The 18400-nt window shown below is 39.9% G+C and overlaps 3 protein-coding genes across 4 annotated transcripts; 1 reads left to right on the top strand and 2 right to left on the bottom strand.

Annotated features, from left to right (window-relative positions):
* The first annotated feature begins 36 nt into the window (after window positions 1–36).
* Window positions 37–1719, top strand: LOC6562772 (transcription termination factor, mitochondrial). Its single transcript, XM_001988727.3, has 4 exons — window positions 37–610; window positions 668–1097; window positions 1148–1298; window positions 1357–1719. The coding sequence occupies exons 1-4, from the start codon at window positions 154–156 to the stop codon at window positions 1612–1614; spliced, it is 1296 nt and encodes a 431-aa protein (XP_001988763.1). The 5' UTR covers window positions 37–153; the 3' UTR covers window positions 1615–1719.
* On the bottom strand, window positions 1719–15157 carry LOC6562771 (non-lysosomal glucosylceramidase). Of its 2 annotated transcripts, none has more exons than XM_032736477.1 (7): window positions 14647–15157; window positions 6061–6330; window positions 4432–4949; window positions 4109–4364; window positions 3523–3896; window positions 3224–3457; window positions 1719–3151 (listed from the first exon to the last, which is right to left on the bottom strand). In XM_032736477.1, the coding sequence occupies exons 1-7, from the start codon at window positions 14949–14951 to the stop codon at window positions 2292–2294; spliced, it is 2817 nt and encodes a 938-aa protein (XP_032592368.1). In that variant the 5' UTR covers window positions 14952–15157; the 3' UTR covers window positions 1719–2291. The 2 variants fall into 2 exon arrangements, with proteins under 2 accessions (XP_032592368.1, XP_032592367.1); XM_032736476.2 differs by having other exon boundaries at window positions 1800–3151; window positions 4432–5042.
* On the bottom strand, window positions 8013–10221 carry LOC6562770. The gene has a single exon (XM_001988725.3). The coding sequence runs from the start codon at window positions 10195–10197 to the stop codon at window positions 8770–8772; it is 1428 nt and encodes a 475-aa protein (XP_001988761.2). The 5' UTR covers window positions 10198–10221; the 3' UTR covers window positions 8013–8769.
* Window positions 15158–18400: the final 3243 nt, after the last annotated feature.

The following is an 18400-nucleotide window of genomic DNA, read 5'->3' on the forward strand; positions in this document are numbered from 1 at the left end:
GATAGTTTCCTCTGCCGTACCTTGCCAGATCGCAGTCCTAGTGGCAACACTGTGCATTAAACAGCTGTTCGTCGATTTTCAGCACGTACGAATTGTTTATAATACTTGAGTCAACTAATTACTACAAATACAGAACACAGCAATACTTGAAATATGTTGCGCAATCTGGCGCGCAGCTTGGAATGTGGTCTAAAACTGCAGCTACATACGGCAACACCTCTACTCGCAAAAACAACGCCAAATGCACGTAGGCCGCTGTTTACACAATACGAATACGATGGCCACACGAGATCGAAGACGAAACCGGATCTTGCAACTACGGCCAGGATTAGCAACCATGCGATGCTAGGCACTACCAGCGAGGCTGACAATGAATATGTGCCGTATCGTACGGAGCTCGAAACTGGCAGCCCCATTGCCGTATTAATTTCAGCGCTACGCGAACGTTTCCGGCTAACAGATGACGAAGTGCAGCGCATTGTGAACGATGAGCAAGTGCATCGCAGCTATCGTAATCGCAGTTTAATACATACGCTGGACACGCTTCAATTGGAGGGCGTAAACAAGCAGAGCTTTTTGGAATATCCCTGGCTGCTGGCTTTGGATCAGAGTAAATAGTAACTTGCCTTAATTCTTAAGTCTAAACTGAATGCATTATCGTTTCTAGAGCGGCTGGAGCTCAAACTGAGTCTAATCAAGACAATGCATATGCGTGATATCAACCACTTTGTGCCCTTTCTGCGATTAACGGTGCCACGCCTCCGCAAGCTGGTGAGCGCCCTAAATGCGGAAACAAGCGAAATTGCACAAAAGAATCGCGTCTACTACATCAGCGAGACGCTGGAAGTTAAACCGGAGATTGTAACCAAATATCTGTCGAAACGACTGTTCATACTGGAAATGCCGTATGAAATGTTCGAGAAGAACTTACAGCACATGATTCATTACAATGTGTCGCCCATCAACATACTGAAAGATCTATGGGCCTTTCGCTATACACCCAAATCGGTGGAGCTGCGCTTAGAGCGAGCCCAGCGGGCCAAGAAGGATAAAATAATGCCTTGGATGGTGCGTTGTCCGGAACCAATCCTACAGCGGTGAGTATAATCGTTTGTGTGAACTTTAGGTAAAAACTGAAAATCCGCAGTTCTTTGAAGCTTTCCCTGGACGAGTTGCAAGTGTTGGGCGAGTTCTCTTCAGTTGTAGAATATGTGGCGCATCGCTTGGGTTTTAGTGTTACTGAAGCCAAGGCCATTATGGACAGGCATCCGCAAGTGCATACAGTACGCGTGACAAAGGTCCAAGAGAATACATATTTAATTTTAAAATATATTTTAAAGTTTATATTTCTTTCAGATCAAGGAAGTGTTGGACTATTTGCTTAATGAGGCCAAATTCACGCGCTTTGAAATTGCTCAGGTGCCGCGCATTTTATGCCATAGCCTAAAGACCACACAGCAGCGCATGGAGGAGCTGGCTTCACTTGGTTGTAGACCCTCGTCACTGGTCATCCTATGTCGCAGCTTGCGGGAGTATGAAAAGTTTCTGCAACAATGGAGCCATTCCCGTGAAGCACCACTGCCGGCATCAGATAAACAGCAGTTGAGCAGCTAGAAGCACTGCTAGATCAGGATATAATATAGCGACTGATTTATAGATATATATTTATTTTTTGTTTTCATTTTCTATATTTTGTTGATAAAAGAAGAAATGTTTTGGAAAGCAGGAGCTGGTGGTTTGGTTTTCCATATTTGTATATTGGTTTTTCCACGCAATTTATTTAGACAGCAACTTTTTAAGTATTTGAATAACTTATTTTGAAGACATAAATACACATTTATATATATATATATATAGTTAATGAAACATTATAATGCGTGAGTAAATTTAAACAACATGCTTAGCTAACATTTAAATACGTTTTGTGCTATCTTTATGAATACCATTCAATAATTGTACTTGAAACAGAGCCGAGCGGTTGGCAAGTGCCCATCTTTTGATTTGTGACTGCTTGACTTAGACTTAGTAGCTAGAGAAGACATTGAAAACAGGCAACCTGATTGAACATAGTTTAGAAATACATAAATATAAAGCTTTTGCTTAAACATATCAATACCATTTAATGAATTGGGCGTTCTCAGAATCGCCAAATAAGCTCGATAAAGTTGCGACCACAAAAAACTAAAAGCTAAGAACCTCTTTGTGACAACTTAGAAATATCTTTGGTTGGTAGCGGTAGTGTATAGGTAGGTAAATCAACTAGTTATAGATTGTAGATTGTACTGTGCAATTTAGTCACGTAGCGCCCTGCGTCGCTCCCAGGCCACCTGCATGGACCAAATGCTCAAGGGTCGCATGTAGCCAATGGATCGATAACGTTTCTCGCCATATAGCGCCTCTGGGGTTTCAAAATTCATGCCGATCCGCTGTGAAATGGTCTTGTACATGCCGCCCGCCGTCTGGAAGGCCTCCTCGAACATGCCTTCCTGTATCATGGTGGCAGCCAATGCGTACACAACGCCCGGCCACACCTCCTCGGCCTGGATATTGCTGTTGTCCACATGGCCCGGCTTTGATGGCTCGTTGGCATTCGCTATGAAGCCATTGGCCGCTCCAATGTTGCCTTCATGAAAGCCCATCACATTGTTGTCGTATATGCGTTTTAGAGCGGTGCGTACATTCTCTTTGGGATAGATTTCATAGTCAAATCCGCAGGACTTTAAATACCAATGGCCACATAGCTGATCGGCCATAATTGTATCGCGATGATTATGCGATTGATCGAAACGATAATAGCTGCCATTCCAGAGCTTCTCCTCGAGCGAATTCTTGCCCCTCTCCAAGATGTCCTGGTAGCGCAGGCAATCGTTGGGCTGATCCAGAAGCGTTGCCATTACAGACATGGTTTGCAGCGCAGCCAGCCAGAGGCCAGCACAATACGCACTTGGCCCATCCATGACCCAAGAGTCGTATGTCTGATCCGGCATTTTGGTGTTCTCAATGAGTCCATCGTTATCCTTGTCATACTCAATGGTGCGTTCCATAATGGCCTTACAGGCGCCGTACATTGCCTTCAGATAGCTCATAGCATCCATGAGATATACCTTGCCATTCGTCTCATTGATGTACATCGAAGCCGACTTTCGATTCTCTGCAAGTTTATGAAAAATAATTCATTAGATATTCGATATAATTAATACTATTAGGCTTTTAAGATGTTTACGCTGCTTTTCATCCGCTGAGTTCTTGCGCTTGTTGTCCTGCGTGTAAAGCTCATACAAACTCTCCTTGTCGATAAACTCAATGGAACTGAACTTGCTGGCATTATCCGCCTGGGCCTGGGCCAGTTCATTCAGCACATAGTAGTCTCTATAGACCTGCAGCACAAACTTGGTATTGAGATCCTTCCACTCGTTCACATCGTGTATATTATAGCAGTTGATAAGCGTGAACGGTTCTATAAGATGGTTATAATAATAATTGTAATAAACTGATATAAGGATATTATGTTTGGCAACTTACCTTCGTCGGGATCACCGAGATCGTGTGGCACACAGTTCTTGACTTTCCGCGGCATCACCTTGCCATCGTACAGCATTTTGCGTGTATCACTGAGCTCAGCAGCAATCGCATCCTTGAAGTCATACTGCAAACTCACTTGCAAGTTGGGCCAGAGATGGGCCAAAGCAGGCGATGCATAGAAATGTACATCGTATGTATTATACATGCGATATTCATGACCCTCCAGATAGCCAAAGCGACCATATGCCAAACGCGGATCATCAAAGGCCAACGGTTTGCCCAGCGACGTGTCGCACTTGAGCCACAATGTGCCGCCATCCGAGATGAAATACAGCTGATTAAATATAGCACATTTATACCAATCGGGCAAGCCGCTGTGAATGAAAATTGTATTTGATATCTGACTAGTTATCATAATTCAGTACATAATACAATGGTCGCTTGCAAATAAGAGATTTTAGAGATTACTTCAATTTTGGAATCATTATAGTCTTATGAACAGAAGAAGAAGAGAGAATTTAAGACTTAGATTTAAGTAATCCTATAATTCTCTAGTTAAACAGCGACCAATGAATTTGAGACCTACTCATCATTGAGAATGGGACGCTGCCAGGCATCGATGAGTCGCTCCCAGCTGGCATAGTGCTTCAGCGCATATTCGCATATCCTGGGACCCGATTCGCCGCTATCATCAAAATATTTGGTATAGTAACGCGTGTGCGTTTGCAGTTTGCGTGGAAATTGTATTTTTGGCATATCCCAGGCCAGAACGAACTCCAAATCATGCGAGGTCTTTGGCTTGAGAGCCAAATGTGCGCAGACGGCGACACCAATGTCCTTCGCTGTGGTAATTATTTCGAATTGGTTTAAAATTATTCATATATATATATAAATATATATTGTACTCACTCTTGAGACTCTCCGCAGTGGGTTGTTCGCTGAGCTGACCGTGCTCCTTGAGCTGCATCCACAGCTGCTCACCATTGCCAGCCGGATCGAACTGAGGACAGCGCGTGATGCTAATCTCGGGCAGAACGCGACAGGCGAGATTGTAACTGCAGGGCATGTCGCCAATTGTCTGCCTAATAGCCACGCCCTTGGCATTGCCCTCGCTAATGAGCTGCGACTCGGCATTGCCCTCTCCATCCTGTTTCTTGTTGCCGGTGCCGTTCTTGAAGGTGAACGTAATCGATACCTTGCGCTCATGATCGCACACATTTTGGGCTGACCACACAAAGACGGCACAGGGCAGACTGGACTCCTTGTAGTCGTGTGGAATGACCGGCGAGATCTGGCGACAGATCAAACGTACGCCATAATGCGACAGATCGTATTCGGTCCATGAGCGTGGATATAAACCCGTATAGCTGCAGCGGGCGTCCTCGATGTTGGAGTGCCAGGCACTGAGCGGCTGCCTGGAACGACTGCTGCAATTGGGCAGTTGACATTTAGATTTCTGTGCTTCGGCCTCATCGGCCTCTGCATCGTTGTTGTTGGGCTTTGCCTTGATTGATTTTGTGCTTTATATATATATATATATATTGATGGATAGTTTTTTTTTTTTTTTTTTTTGCATTTATGAATGGAATGTTGATTAGCGCGCAAAAGCAAAGCAAACCAAATCGAATCCCAAAAGCAAAACAATCCCAAAAATGTATATAGAGAAAAGTTCGTTCATGGTTTCCATTTCCCAGATTCAAAACGTGTTTACAGAGATTGTTGTTGTTGTTTGTTGACGAGAGTGTTTTATATATTTGGTGGGTGCAGCAAAAATGAGAGAAAAATATCATATTGTGAAATTATAAATCAAATTCTTTGTCATTGGCATTCAATTTTGGCGCAGGCCGATTATAAATGAATCCCCAGAACCATTATGATGTAGTAAATTTGTTTGTGCAGCTTATGGAAAAGGTACTTGAAGTAAATTAGCTAGACTTGTACACGTAGGGGTAGATTTAGATTTAGATTAGATTTAGTTATCACAAGTTGTAGAAGAAACTAAATAGTTATATATACATTTGTCATTTGTCTGAGTCATCAACTTGTCAAAAAAAAAATAAGATAAGATTTTCATTAGAACAAAAAAATAATCTACAAAATACACTTTATAGTTTTAAATGTATAATTGAAAAGCTGATGAAAAAATGTAAATCAACAAATATCATTTACAGTTCGATTGCTGATATTATTAACCAACTATTTTTAATTCTTATAATCTAAATAGCAGAAAGAAAACAGTTGATTCAACAAACAATAATATAAATTCCTCAAGTTGCGTGTAATAAAAACGGCTTTCAGAATAACAACGAAGAAAAAAACATTTATGAAAAGCGTTTAGCGTAAATAAAACATTAATAAATAAATGCATGCGTTTGTGTAAACATCAAAGGGAGCTGATAAAATGTGCGATTTTAATGTGGCACGTGGCACGTGGCAAGTGACATCAAAGTACATGTGAAAGCATTGAGTATGGCCAATTAAGGGTAGACTTAAAATCTAACATTCAAATTAGATCATTTCATTTAACAAGCGACTCACCTGCACTTGGAGAGCAGGCTCTGAAAGATGGTACAACCCTTGTGATCCTTAATGGTGACTATAAACTGATTCGCCTGCACCACATTGTACTCATAGATGCCGGGACGCATTTGAAAGCGACAGAATTCGCCGGCATAGCCGCGTCCAATGCTGCCACCACCGATGCCGCCAATGGGCACACCATACATCTGCTTACCATTCTCCATGTAATAGTAATCCATGTAGACACGACGACCTTCCCGCGACACCTTCCAGTAGTAGGCCGCATATCTGCAAGAGCAAATGGAAACCGATATCAGTCAAGGGCGACAGGCAATTAGATTGGGATTCACTTCATAATGACGATGATGATGTCACAACTGCGTGAATGTTTGCCTGGCCCCAATAATATGTGGCATGTGTTGCGGATAACGGTTTGCTTTGTTTGCCTCTCTTGTCACTTTGGGGGTTGTTGTGTGCACTCTCACACACATATATATGTAAATATATATATATATATACGTATGTATATCGAATTTAGGGATGGTCACTTGGCCAGCTTAACATTTTACCCAGTGTCTCAGTTTGAAGGTCAGTGTCTCAGTGGTGCCGTTGGCCCAGAGTCAAGTCCAAGGTGTGAGCTGCACGGAAACCAAACCCAGTTGCCAGTTTGACTACTGACTAGTATATATATATATATATATATAGTATATGTATATTCATACATAGTATATGTTTGTAAGAAGAGTATGCCTTAAGAGCCATATTACACTTAATGGGAAATCAAGCTGGCAGGTTCTATGAACTTGATTACTAATTATAGGCCGAATTCAACTGCACAGCAGTTAAAAGAGTTATTTATAGACTCACTATATAAATCGGTTGCTTTACTTTGTAATCAAGCTAAAATCAAAAATATAACTTAAAATATATGCATATTTAACACAAATTAATGTAAATGAACATAATTTTGAAGAAATATTTCTTGGCACATTATTATTATATAATTCACTTAAAAACCCCTCAAACGACATTTGAATTCTTAAGTCATTTCTAAATTGGGAACCTCATTATTTATGCTCTCTCTCTATATCCATATACCTCTGCAATTAGCTCTCTTTAATAGACAACGGCTTCGATCGAGTGCTACCAAATTGGCGTGACACTTGAATACACACCTATTGGGTGACTAATGGGCAAGTGTTGTGCATACCAAGAAGGCAAGTGTACACTGCAAATGTTAATTCCATATGGACAGACAATATGGGACTTAATGGATGTGTTGTACACACAGCAATAATAATAATAAAAAAGCTTAAGTGAATCCATTTAAATTAAAAATAACCGCAGTCTGCAGCCAGCTAGCTTAAAGAACTCATTAAAAAGTTGTCAAGCACAGACTCACAGAGGGAAGTGGGGCGGGGAAACAAGGTTCAGTAGGCAAAGCAAGCGTGGAACGCATGATTGACTCAAAGAGGATTTGCGGATCATGCAACAGACGAGATAAGAGAGCCGCAGATGCGATTCAATTTCATTTATCCAATTAATTTCAATTTAAGTAATGCAATATCTGCTTGCTGCTTGCCACTTTTGAGTTACCCTTACCCATCTGGTTGACTGCTTAATGCCTTTGCAATTGAAATGATGAATTAAGAATGATGGCACTGATTCAAAACAATCCACATCATTAGCAGGGGGCAAAGCTCTTGACTTCTTAGTTAGCCCTTATCACAGAGCTATTTATGAACATTGTTGTGGCAGTGACTCTAGTGACACTTTTAATTAGTGGGGTTTTCGTTGTTTCCGGCTTGTAAGTACACTCAAAAAAATATAAATAAAAATGACAGAATTCGCTCAATTATATACTTTCTGAATAATAAGGTGAGCTAGCTTTGGCAACAAGAGTATGATGATTTTTCATAAAATTCAATAGTTTATTAATGAAATTAAATTTCCAAAAATCAATTCTGAGATATAGTTTCTGATAAATATAAACAAATATGTTTATGAAGAGGCCTTCAATCTGGGAATACACTGAATAGTTATTTTAAAGATAGACTTCGATGTGATGCGCTTGGTCCTGTATTTTCTTAAAAGTTATCGATAGCTTATCGATTGTTAATTTTTAAAAGCAAACGATATCAGTTGTCAAAATCTTTGGAGTTACTGTTTCTGAAAACAGGACGACAGAAAGTAATCTAATTTCTTATGAGCACAAGTGAATTCTTGTTAGGGGATTCTTTATTCACATGCATCTGATTAAAGGTATTTCTTTGACATGTTGCAGTTAATCCATGGGTGTTACTTGGTTTCTACGAGTTATCGACACAACTTATCGATATTTGATCTCTTTTTTAAATTGAATTTTTGATTTTATTGCAGAGTCCGTACGTGTTGCCCGATCTGGATCAAATTCATTACTCAAAGTTAACGATTCTTGATATATATGTTTTCATTTGGTTAATTGTTGTTTGCGGTGTTTTACTTGACTTGAATCAAATCCAAGACATTTTCAAGACAGATCGATAACTTGTCGATTCTTTTCTTATAATCCATCTTCATTTGATTCGTTTTCATATAATCCGTGAGTTTTTAATTAAAGACTTTGAATTGCAAATTTTTTTCGCCATCAGGCTGTGCGAGATCCGAAAGATTCTGTGGTTAAGGGAAGGTAAACTATAAAATTTATGCCAAACGAACCAAAATCGAGGAATGTATGTCGTTTTAGTATTATTTAGTGCGCTTCATATTTAGCTCCCAGTCGCCGGCACCAGCGGAACGCTTACGCAACTTGGACGAGTCTCTCTTCGTCTCGTCCAACGGCGGCGTAATGCTGGTCAGCTCCTCTTCGCAGAGCACCGAGGCAAACAGCTGGGCAACGAACTCGGCACGCTGAGCCAAAAACAAGGATTGCTCTTCATGCGGACAGGGCGCAACGGATGCGGTGGACAGAAAGCGATAGCATAGAAAACGTTCACTTTCCTGCTCCAGCTGGTTGGCATCGGGTGTGCATTGCTCCTCCACCACCTCCTCCTCGTCGATGGTGTTCAACATGATCGCACCGGAGCGCATATTACGCTCAAGCTGGCCATGAATGTCAGTGGACAGCTCACTAAGCTCAAAGAGACGTTGAGCCGCATTGGTGATATTTGCTAGACCCGCACCGGGTCCACCTCTCAAGCGCTCTACATGCATCCGGCCAGCGCTGGCCGGACGACCCTCCAGCTGCATTCGAACGGGACGATGTCGTTGGGTGCGTGTTCTGGCCGCGCCGCCATTGAAACCAACGAGAGTCATGTTGCGACCATTGCTGCTTGGATTGGGCTCCTGATTGGTGACGATGCGAACATTGCGTGGACGATTCGCTCGAATGGTGGGCAACAGCTCAGTAAAGTGCATCACATCCGATGACGGCATGGACGGGTCAAAGTTCAACTGCTGTTGCGCCCTATGACGGAGACGGACAAGCCGCTGACGTCGCACCTCATCCGGTATGAAAATGTTATTATCCACATTGTCGTTGCTGCTGGATGTGGTCAGGGTGACATTGTCAGCCACATCGACTGCATCGGGTTTGTCCATGCGAAAGGTCACCTGACGTTCGCGTTGATAGCTGCCATTAGGATTGAGCGGTTCCAGATACAACTCCAGCGAGCCCTCATTGCGATTCATGAGCTCATTTCGAGATTTGGCCGTCGAGGCGAACATCGCCAGTTGCTCATCCTCCAGAAACAGACGCACCGCCTGCTGCTGCTCGAACAGTGTGATAATTGTGGACACAAGCAGTGTGCTGGCGTTCGCATGCTCAGCGGAGATGTGCTCGAGAAATGTGGACTCATTGTAGCCCCACTGCTTGCAGTAGGGACATCTGTAGCTCTGCGGCGGATCATTCAGATATTCACCGCCAAAATAGAACTCAACATCGGCGGGCGTGTAGACGCACTTAACGGGATGATCGAACGGATGCTCGGCGTTGGTGAAATCATGCTCATAGCACTCTGCACACAAATTAAAGTCCTGGCAGCTCAGACAGCGATAGCAGAGACCCGTAAATTCCAGCTTGCTGCAACCCGTGCAGACAATGTTCTCATGACGATTCATTGTACGATCTTTTGGATATTCGTCTCTTGGATTATGTCCAACCAAATAAATAACCATTAGTATTTTTTGTTCTTGTTTCTGTGGACTTACCCAATTGAGGAATTATTTATAGAAGTAATTTTATCAGTATATTACAAAATGCATAAAGAATACAAACAGAAAGTTGTAATATATTGCTTAGATCTTTTAGTTGCTTGACTGGAGGCGAATCGAATCTGATTTTGACAAAATATATATTTCCAGATTATAAAGTTAGCAGCTACTGTCTCGAACAACACTATTTGAATAGGTTTTATTTATTTATAGGATATGATCGTCAAAGGTCTTTGTCAGCATTGCTAAACAGTTGCTTGCTCTACAAATTATGCAACCCATTTAAAATTGAAGACATGATTCAAATGCTACTCAAATTGCGATAAGACTCGTAAAATAAACATTTTATTGCACGAAGTTGAGAGATTGATTTAGTAATAGTAAACCGAAAATTCTTGCCCAACTCCATGCATAAAAATAAACATTTCTTGGATGATACACTCAGAGAATTGTGCGATAATTGGTTCAGTCTGCCCTAAAATGAATAATCTAAATAGACTTTTAATTGGTTTGCAGTCAATTCCAAGTGGAACTGACACCAGTTTGCTGCCCGTCATTCAATTCATTTCACTTCATCCATTCAACCGCCCATCAGTTGGCCGGCAAAGTGCAACAGCAACAGCAACATTGCCAACTTCATTTGTTACTTGCCACAAGCGATTTGCCTCGCCGTTGCCGTCGTTTCCATTTCTTTTCTTTTTTATCTTTCCGCCCTCAAAACCCACTTGAGCCACGTTGACCTGCCGTTTCCCACTTGCAACTAACAAAGTTTCGCTGTCGACCCTTCGTGTTGCAATGTTGTCAGCATTACGGATCGGGAAGGACACTTGAATGGCCGGCAATTCAATTAAAAAGCTATTTTCAAATCAGAAATAGACTCGAGCAAGAAATGTGCACAGCATATGGTAATCAAATCAGTAGAAATCTAGAAATGAAATCGGGATACAAATTGCAAACAAATTGTGTGGTCAGGGAGAAAGTCAGTGAGAGTACGAGAAGGAGAGCGATGGACAGCGTCAGAATATGAAACCGAGATATAAATTGGACAGAAAATTAAAGATAGAAATTCATTCTTAGATTTGCAAGTTCATAAAAATATGTTTTTAGCTTAGAAACAATAATTATCTAATGCATTCCAACAAATTCAAATTTGAGGAGAGTAAAAATACTGATCAGATCAGATGGATCCATTGAATAATATAAATTAGTTGAGCTATTTGCATGGGTCTCATTTGAAATTCTTATTTGAGGCAATATTTAAAAGGCTAGAAGACAATTTCCATAATTAAACACTAATTTTTAATTCATTCGTCAGCTCGTATATCCAATTAAAAAAATGTTCTATAAATCTTTCATTGAGCTGCGATTTTCCTATACTAAATATATAATTCCATAAATATCAAAATGCCCCATACACAAGTAGTGCACACAGGCATCTTAAATTGGTGTTTTTCAGTCTTACAGACAGAAATAAAAAAAAAGATGCTAAAAAGCAAAGCCAAAAATAAACAAAATGCGACAAGTCGAGAAACTAAAAGGAAATGCGACAAGAAAACTCTAAACAGCAGCCAGCCCCAGAAACTCCCAATGGAGACGAGCGGAAGAAATGTGAAAGAACTGAAATGCCTGGCATAGAAAAACAATAAGGAAAAGTGCTTTTGGGGAGTGCAGACTGAATGCCTGGATGAGCATGATGATTTGAGGGCAAGAAAATAAAAGAAAGCAGAAAAAAGGGGAAAAAATAAAAAAGAAATAAAAATGTGTGTACAGCAATCCATTCAGATGAGGACTATTCACCCCTAGGATGCAGTTCAAGAATAAAACAGCAAACTGAACTGTTAACTGAAACCGAAGAAAATGTATCGTTATACAGCAAAATGTGATTATTCTTACAGGTCATGTATCGATCAAGCACTTAAATATGAAAGTCGCTTTGTAACCCAATTAAAATGGTCTCTGCATTGGGTATAAAAAAGCACACCTTGTCGCTTGGCAAACACATTTCATTTACTACCGAGATGATGACGATAAGGTATAAAAAAAAAGTGCACACATTACTTTCATGGCAGAGAATCATCCAAGATGTTGCCATTTTGGATTGGGTGCAAATGGCCAAATGGCAAAAAGGAAACGGAAATTGTTGAGATGACTGAAGCGAATCCGCTCTGAATTTTTCAGCAGTATTTGCGAATCGTTGCCTTCCTTCAACTGGGTCACAGTCTGGAGAGCTTATCGGAGTCAACGGCTATAAATAGACCCTGTAGTTTACTAATAGTAGTATTTGCAATGCCCATTCGCATTTGCCAAAGCATTTTGTAATCTATTTAGGTTTCTTTTTTATCAAAATGAATTTATAATAATTGAACAGCTGACAAGATAAGATTATTCGAAATGATTTGAGAATATTTGAGAGATTTCGACTTGGATATACCCTAAGCTCAACTGTTAGACAGTTGTTCAAATATATATTGGTATATTCATACTCAATTTAAGGGTGTGGCTTTCATTGCTAACGGAAATCGATTTGTATCGATTGATGAGCAGTTATCGATCATGTGAAATTACTTCAAATTTGTACTCCGGCTCTTAAAGACTCCAATATGGGATTGTTCATGCAGACAGATATGGTTAAATTGACTCGGTTTTTGATGTTGATCAAGAATATATATGTATGTATTTGGTGGTCGGATATGCATTATTTTGTATACTTTTGCACAAATTTATTATACCCTCTTATAACAATGGGTCCGGGGTCCAGGCAGCCTTATCTGTTGGTGTTTCTAGGAATAATTTGTCCATTCAACGCAAGAAGTCTTCACTTAAAACCAACTAGACGCTTTTATAAATAGCTGATTTGATGACAAACACTGTTTCCAAATGACATCACCGGGGCTAAGGTTAAACCAGGTAGTTCAAAACACTTCAAAATCATATTACTCATATTAAGCTTAAATAATTGTAATAAGATCCCACAAAAAGTAATTCAGCTGACAAGGGTAAAACAAAAATCTACACTACATTCTTAGATAAGGAATAAAATGATACAATGACTATGTTATCAACTACCTACAATTAGCAACCGAAATGTTTAGTGATTAGAATAACAAAAACACAACAAATACCAAACATTTTATCTCTATATATATATTATACATACAACCTCGTCAGCGTTACAAAACTAAAATTACGAATTACGAAACATATTAAGTAGATCTAGATACATAGATGGATAGATAGATAGGTCGGTAGATAGATAGATAGATTGATAATATTGCACAGAGGTGTCAGTTCAAAGATAAATAAAGCAATGACAGTGTTTGTTTTTTGAGAATAGCGAACACATAAAGTTGAATGAAATATTCAAGATACAGATGCTTCATAAGATTTTTATCTACTTTATGTGTAGTTAAACGACCGTGTCTAAGATGCTGACCCACATTCGGAGGCAAATGCAAGTTTGTCGGCGAGTTCATTGCACCGCATGAACAAGGAGAAGGGATGGATGGGTGGGTGGGTTGTTACTATTTGGTGGCTTAGGTTTATGTTCAGATTTAAGTTTCTTTTTTTTTCTTTTGCGTCCAGATAGGTCAGTTCACTTGGCGCTGATTGCCTCGTTGGCAGTGCATAAATGGAACAGCTGAGGATTCGTGACTGTCGTCGTGTCGATTGTTTGTGTAAAGCCAAGGCAAACAAACTGCAAACATGTTAAGCTGCCTCAAATGTGGCCAGGACACGCTAACATCCGCCCAACTTGGCGCCAATGCGGGCAGACAAAAAGGGGTCGACCATTTTGGGGCGTGGCGCCACTGAAACTGATGCGGGCTGCTACAAAAGCCAAAAATGACGTAGTACTCGTAGTACGTTTGGTCATATGGCTCTTATCAAAGGACTCGGTTGCAATTGAAGTTGCACAAAATGTATATGTAAATGTAATCCATATTCAATTTAGGGCTGCCAATATTTAAAGAACGGTTTAAATATTATAAAACAAATTACACTAAAGGTGTAAAGGTTAGCATAGTAAAATATAAAAACATAATAATAATATATACAATAATTATTCAATTCAAAAACTGTCACGTTTAAGAATCGTGTCACGCAACGCTCCCATCACTAACTGTGAGCCTTTGACACAGGCGAATTAATGTCGTTTAGTTGGCGCCAAGCGAACAAAAGTATAGAATTTATATACATATATATAATGTACGTATATATATATGTGTGTTTGTGTTGCCAGGACCTGACTCTATATTTGGCAACACGCACGGGCAGCCCTGTTATTGTGTGTTCAGTCAGTTTATATATATATTATTAGGCCTGGTATTGATTTCGCATTATGTGGCTCAATTAATTATTTACACAGCATCTGCGACTGCGGCGCTGACGTCGACGTCAACGTCGAATACAACTCACCTGCAAACAAGTGGAACCATTGGCAGCGATTGTTTTATCGATGGCCGCAGATTCTGATTGCGTTTCTCTGGCCAAACATGATCGAATTTCAGTTTCAATCCATAATGCGGCACAGCAGACAATTCACAATTCGATTCACCGTTGAACACCGATTGCTGCTGCTGCTGCTCCTCCTGTTGCTGCAGTTGCTCTGCATAAACAGCGCTTGCCGAATCTGCATTCCCATTGGGAATTGTTGTTATTGTTGTTGTTGTGGTTTTAGTTGCTTCTGCTTCTGCTGCTGTTGCTGCTGTTGGCGACGCCATTTCGAGTGCTTTTGACTAACTTCGGTTTTTCCACAATTTCGCTTGGCTTTGTTGTTGTGGATTTCTGTGTGATTGCGTGGTTTATTAATCCAATTGCGTGCACTTCATATTAGTATTGTTTCTTTTTTTTAGAAATACAAACACGCGCGCTCACTAATCGCAGCAGCAACCAGCAAGCAGAACCGTCCGCGGCAAAAAACTAACCGAGAATAAAAAATTTAGTTACAGATATCGAGAGAGAGACAATCAAAAAAAAGAGCTTTGGTATGTGCAGCGCCTATCTATGTTTGACTATCGCAAGCCCTAACAAAAACAGCTGTTGTGTGCGATATACATATACATTTCACAGCACTGGTTTCGTTAAATTTAGCCAGGAAATATACCATAAGCAAAACAAAAAATTAAAATATTATATAATGCATTATTGTCTCTTGACTCTTATTGACAAAATATTAAATTAAATTGCATATGTTCAAATTAAAATATGGTTAACGGTGGCTTATAAATACATATACATATGGTTGTGACAGTGGCGCCCGCTATCGAAGCGATGGCGAAAGTCGGCAGCGCCATCTACCACAATTTAGAGCAAACACAACGATACACTGGTGCTTTCGATATACAATTTGTAACGACACATGCAGCTTTCTGTCACAAAACGTAACGTCGCCGCTTGATGGTGCGCAATTTAAATGATTCAAATTGTTTTTTGAAGTATAAATAAAAATATACATTTGATCTTAAATGCATAACAGTAAATTGAAATGTACGTTCAAACAACAATTCATTCAAAAATATACAACTTAATATCTCACAAATGGCTGCATTGCACACAAAAATCTCTGAAATCCAAAAAAGTGCGTAAAAAGAAAGCATTGCTAAGAGTTCGAGCTTCTGAGTGACCACTGTACACACATAGATACATACATACATAACTGTTATGTAGCAATAAGTGTGAGCCAGCGGACAGAACGGACATCGTTGCAGCTGAGTCAATGCAAACCGAGACGCTTATCAGCCGAGAAGGAGACAAAAATAAAACAACAACAGCAATGATAAAAAAAAAGAAAGAAAGAGGGCAACTTGAGTGCGGCTGTCACTTAAGGCAAACATATGTTTCGTTACAAATTGAACGAGCGACCGCGACGACTTTAACTTTGAGCTTATCAGCGCATGCTGCTGATAGCAACAGCAGCAACAACAGCAGCGGACAACAAACAAACGAAAATTAACAAAACCTAAATTTAAACACGTCTCACTGCGGTTCGCAATGCGATTGAAGCGAAGAGAGCGAGTCAGAGTGAGACTGAATCGGAGTGGGAGTGAGTAGAGGAGAGTGCTCGCTTTTCATTAGCTGCAACTGCAGCAGAGCTGCTCACTGCGGTCGTTTGGCAAGGTTAACGGTGCGTATGTGCGGTGGAGGATGGAAAAAGGAGAGAAGACTGAGGAGTGAGGAACACAAGCTGCAATTGGCATAGGGTGCGAAAATTGGCAAAGCAGGCAACTCTGAGTGTGAGCAGACAAGGAAGTAGACAATGGGCAGCTTGGACGCAACCAAACCAAGCCAAACCATTTCAATCGCTTACTTCTCAGCACTCTGCGGTTGAGTTCTATTCGAGAGTGCAATGCGAAGGCTTAAAGATGGAACAGTGGAGCAAAGGCAATAAATCGTAATAGGTTGTTTGAAATATGTAAATAGTAATTCAAGTTAATTGATTTGTAACAAATGCTCTAATTCAATATTTAAATTGCTTTCTGTTTGCCATTTAATTAATTGATTTTAGTATTTAGTAAATTATCGTATTTCAGATTTCACTTAAATAATAATTTGTAGATATTTGAAAATCTTTTTCTGCTTCCTCTTCTTAAAATTTAAACACGCAACATAATTCACTTTTCTTTTATTGATTTTCTTTAAGATTATTGTTCGTTGTTGTTGCTTTATTTTTTAATTTGATGTTACACATATGTACATACATGTGTAAAAGAAGTAAACAAGCTGCACTTTAAAAATACTGTTTTATATATTATTTTTGTCATCGATTACCCATACCGTTACAAGTAACTAAGCTACTTTTACACGCTTCCCACTCAGCTTCCCACCTGGGCGTACTGTTAACGTCAGCGCCAGCGCCAGCGTCTGCGTCAACGTTGCGTCGATGCGACGCGGTGTGAACAGGCAAAGGCAAACAAGCAAATAAACAAACAATCGAAGTGCGGACGACTGGTGAACCGTTATTCCCTGTGTGTGTGCAGCTTTCGGTCAAGCTTTTCAAAAAGTTGCCATGTGTGTAAATGTGTGTGTGTGTGCGTGTGTGCTCTAAAGATATAACGAGAACGAAGGAGAGAGTAGAGTAGGTTTGCATGTATGTGTATGCGCGCTGGGGGCTTGTGTGAGTGAGCTGTGGTTTGTTTTTGTTGTACTGTTCTGTTTCGTTGCTATTCTTGTTGCTGACCTATACAGCGCGTTAGCGAGAGAGATAGAGGGAGATTGGGGAGTAGCTGGGTAGGTGGCGCAGCAGGAAACAATTAGCTCTAAATAAAATTTCAAAATAAGCAACTGTTTGCGCTTAAAACCGGTAGCCTGGGCCTGGGCCGCCATAGTAAGCGAGGCGTGTGTGGCACGCGAGGCCTTTTACGCCCAGCAACAACAGTAACAACAACAATCAGCACATAAATAGATACCATGCATTCACTTAATTACGGTATTTAAATGAGCAACAAATGACATGATAGAAATTCGATGCTTTTCACACACGCACACATTTACCACGCTTATACGTGAATTATTTTATTTTGGACTCTACCGAAAAATATCTACATTTATGTAGAAATTGCAATTGTACGAAATTATTTTTAACAACAACAACATTTTTAAAATATGTAAAAAAAATGCTAATCTTTTATCTGCATTAATGTCACATTATATTTAGTCAATTGTCGCTGCCAAATTCAGGAACTGGCTTTTATACCTGTCATTTTAAATCGATTTCATGAAATGATTTTGCCAATTAAGCATAAGTATTTTAATCTACACGCACTCACACACACACACACACATACATGCACTCGCCCAAAAGCTCCGCTGAAAACTATGCAACATTTTGTCTATTTTAATAATTTTGGACTTCAGAAAAAAAACTAAGTAATAGAATTTTTAAATAATTATTTGTATAACACTGAGAACATTTATATTTTACAAAATAAAAAATGTTTAATTTTGCTTATTTACTTATTTATATCAGAAATTGAATAAGGCAATATCTTCACAAAGTCAATCTTCACAAATGTGTAAAATTTCACCATAATTCAGTGTTTGGCAAACACTTTTTTTTTTGAGCTGCTGTTGAAATTGTAATTGAAATTTTAGTCGTACAAACGCTAATTGGAATTGTTGCATTATGCAAAAATTGAAAATGGCAGCCATATAAAACGCTAATTAAAATACA

The sequence above is a fragment of the Drosophila grimshawi genome, unplaced genomic scaffold, assembly GCF_018153295.1.
Source record: "Drosophila grimshawi isolate 15287-2541.00 unplaced genomic scaffold, ASM1815329v1 contig_1377, whole genome shotgun sequence".
NCBI lineage: Eukaryota > Metazoa > Arthropoda > Insecta > Diptera > Drosophilidae > Drosophila > Drosophila grimshawi.

Bases quoted from the DNA above. Each gene is read 5' to 3' on its own strand.
- LOC6562772 (XM_001988727.3), top strand. From the start codon at position 154: ATGTTGCGCAATCTGGCGCGCAGCTTGGAATGTGGTCTAAAACTGCAG. The intron at 611-667 runs GTAAATAGTAAC...TATCGTTTCTAG, and splicing joins GCTGCTGGCTTTGGATCAGA to AGCGGCTGGAGCTCAAACTG. The intron at 1,299-1,356 runs GTCCAAGAGAAT...TATTTCTTTCAG, and splicing joins ATACAGTACGCGTGACAAAG to ATCAAGGAAGTGTTGGACTA.
- LOC6562770 (XM_001988725.3), bottom strand. From the start codon at position 10,197: ATGGTTATTTATTTGGTTGGACATAATCCAAGAGACGAATATCCAAAA.
- LOC6562771 (XM_032736476.2), bottom strand. From the start codon at position 14,951: ATGGCGTCGCCAACAGCAGCAACAGCAGCAGAAGCAGAAGCAACTAAA. The intron at 6,331-14,646 runs GTGAGTTGTATT...TTGCTCTTGCAG, and splicing joins ATGGTTCCACTTGTTTGCAG to ATATGCGGCCTACTACTGGA. The intron at 3,897-4,108 runs GTAGGTCTCAAA...TTTCATTCACAG, and splicing joins CGTCCCATTCTCAATGATGA to CGGCTTGCCCGATTGGTATA.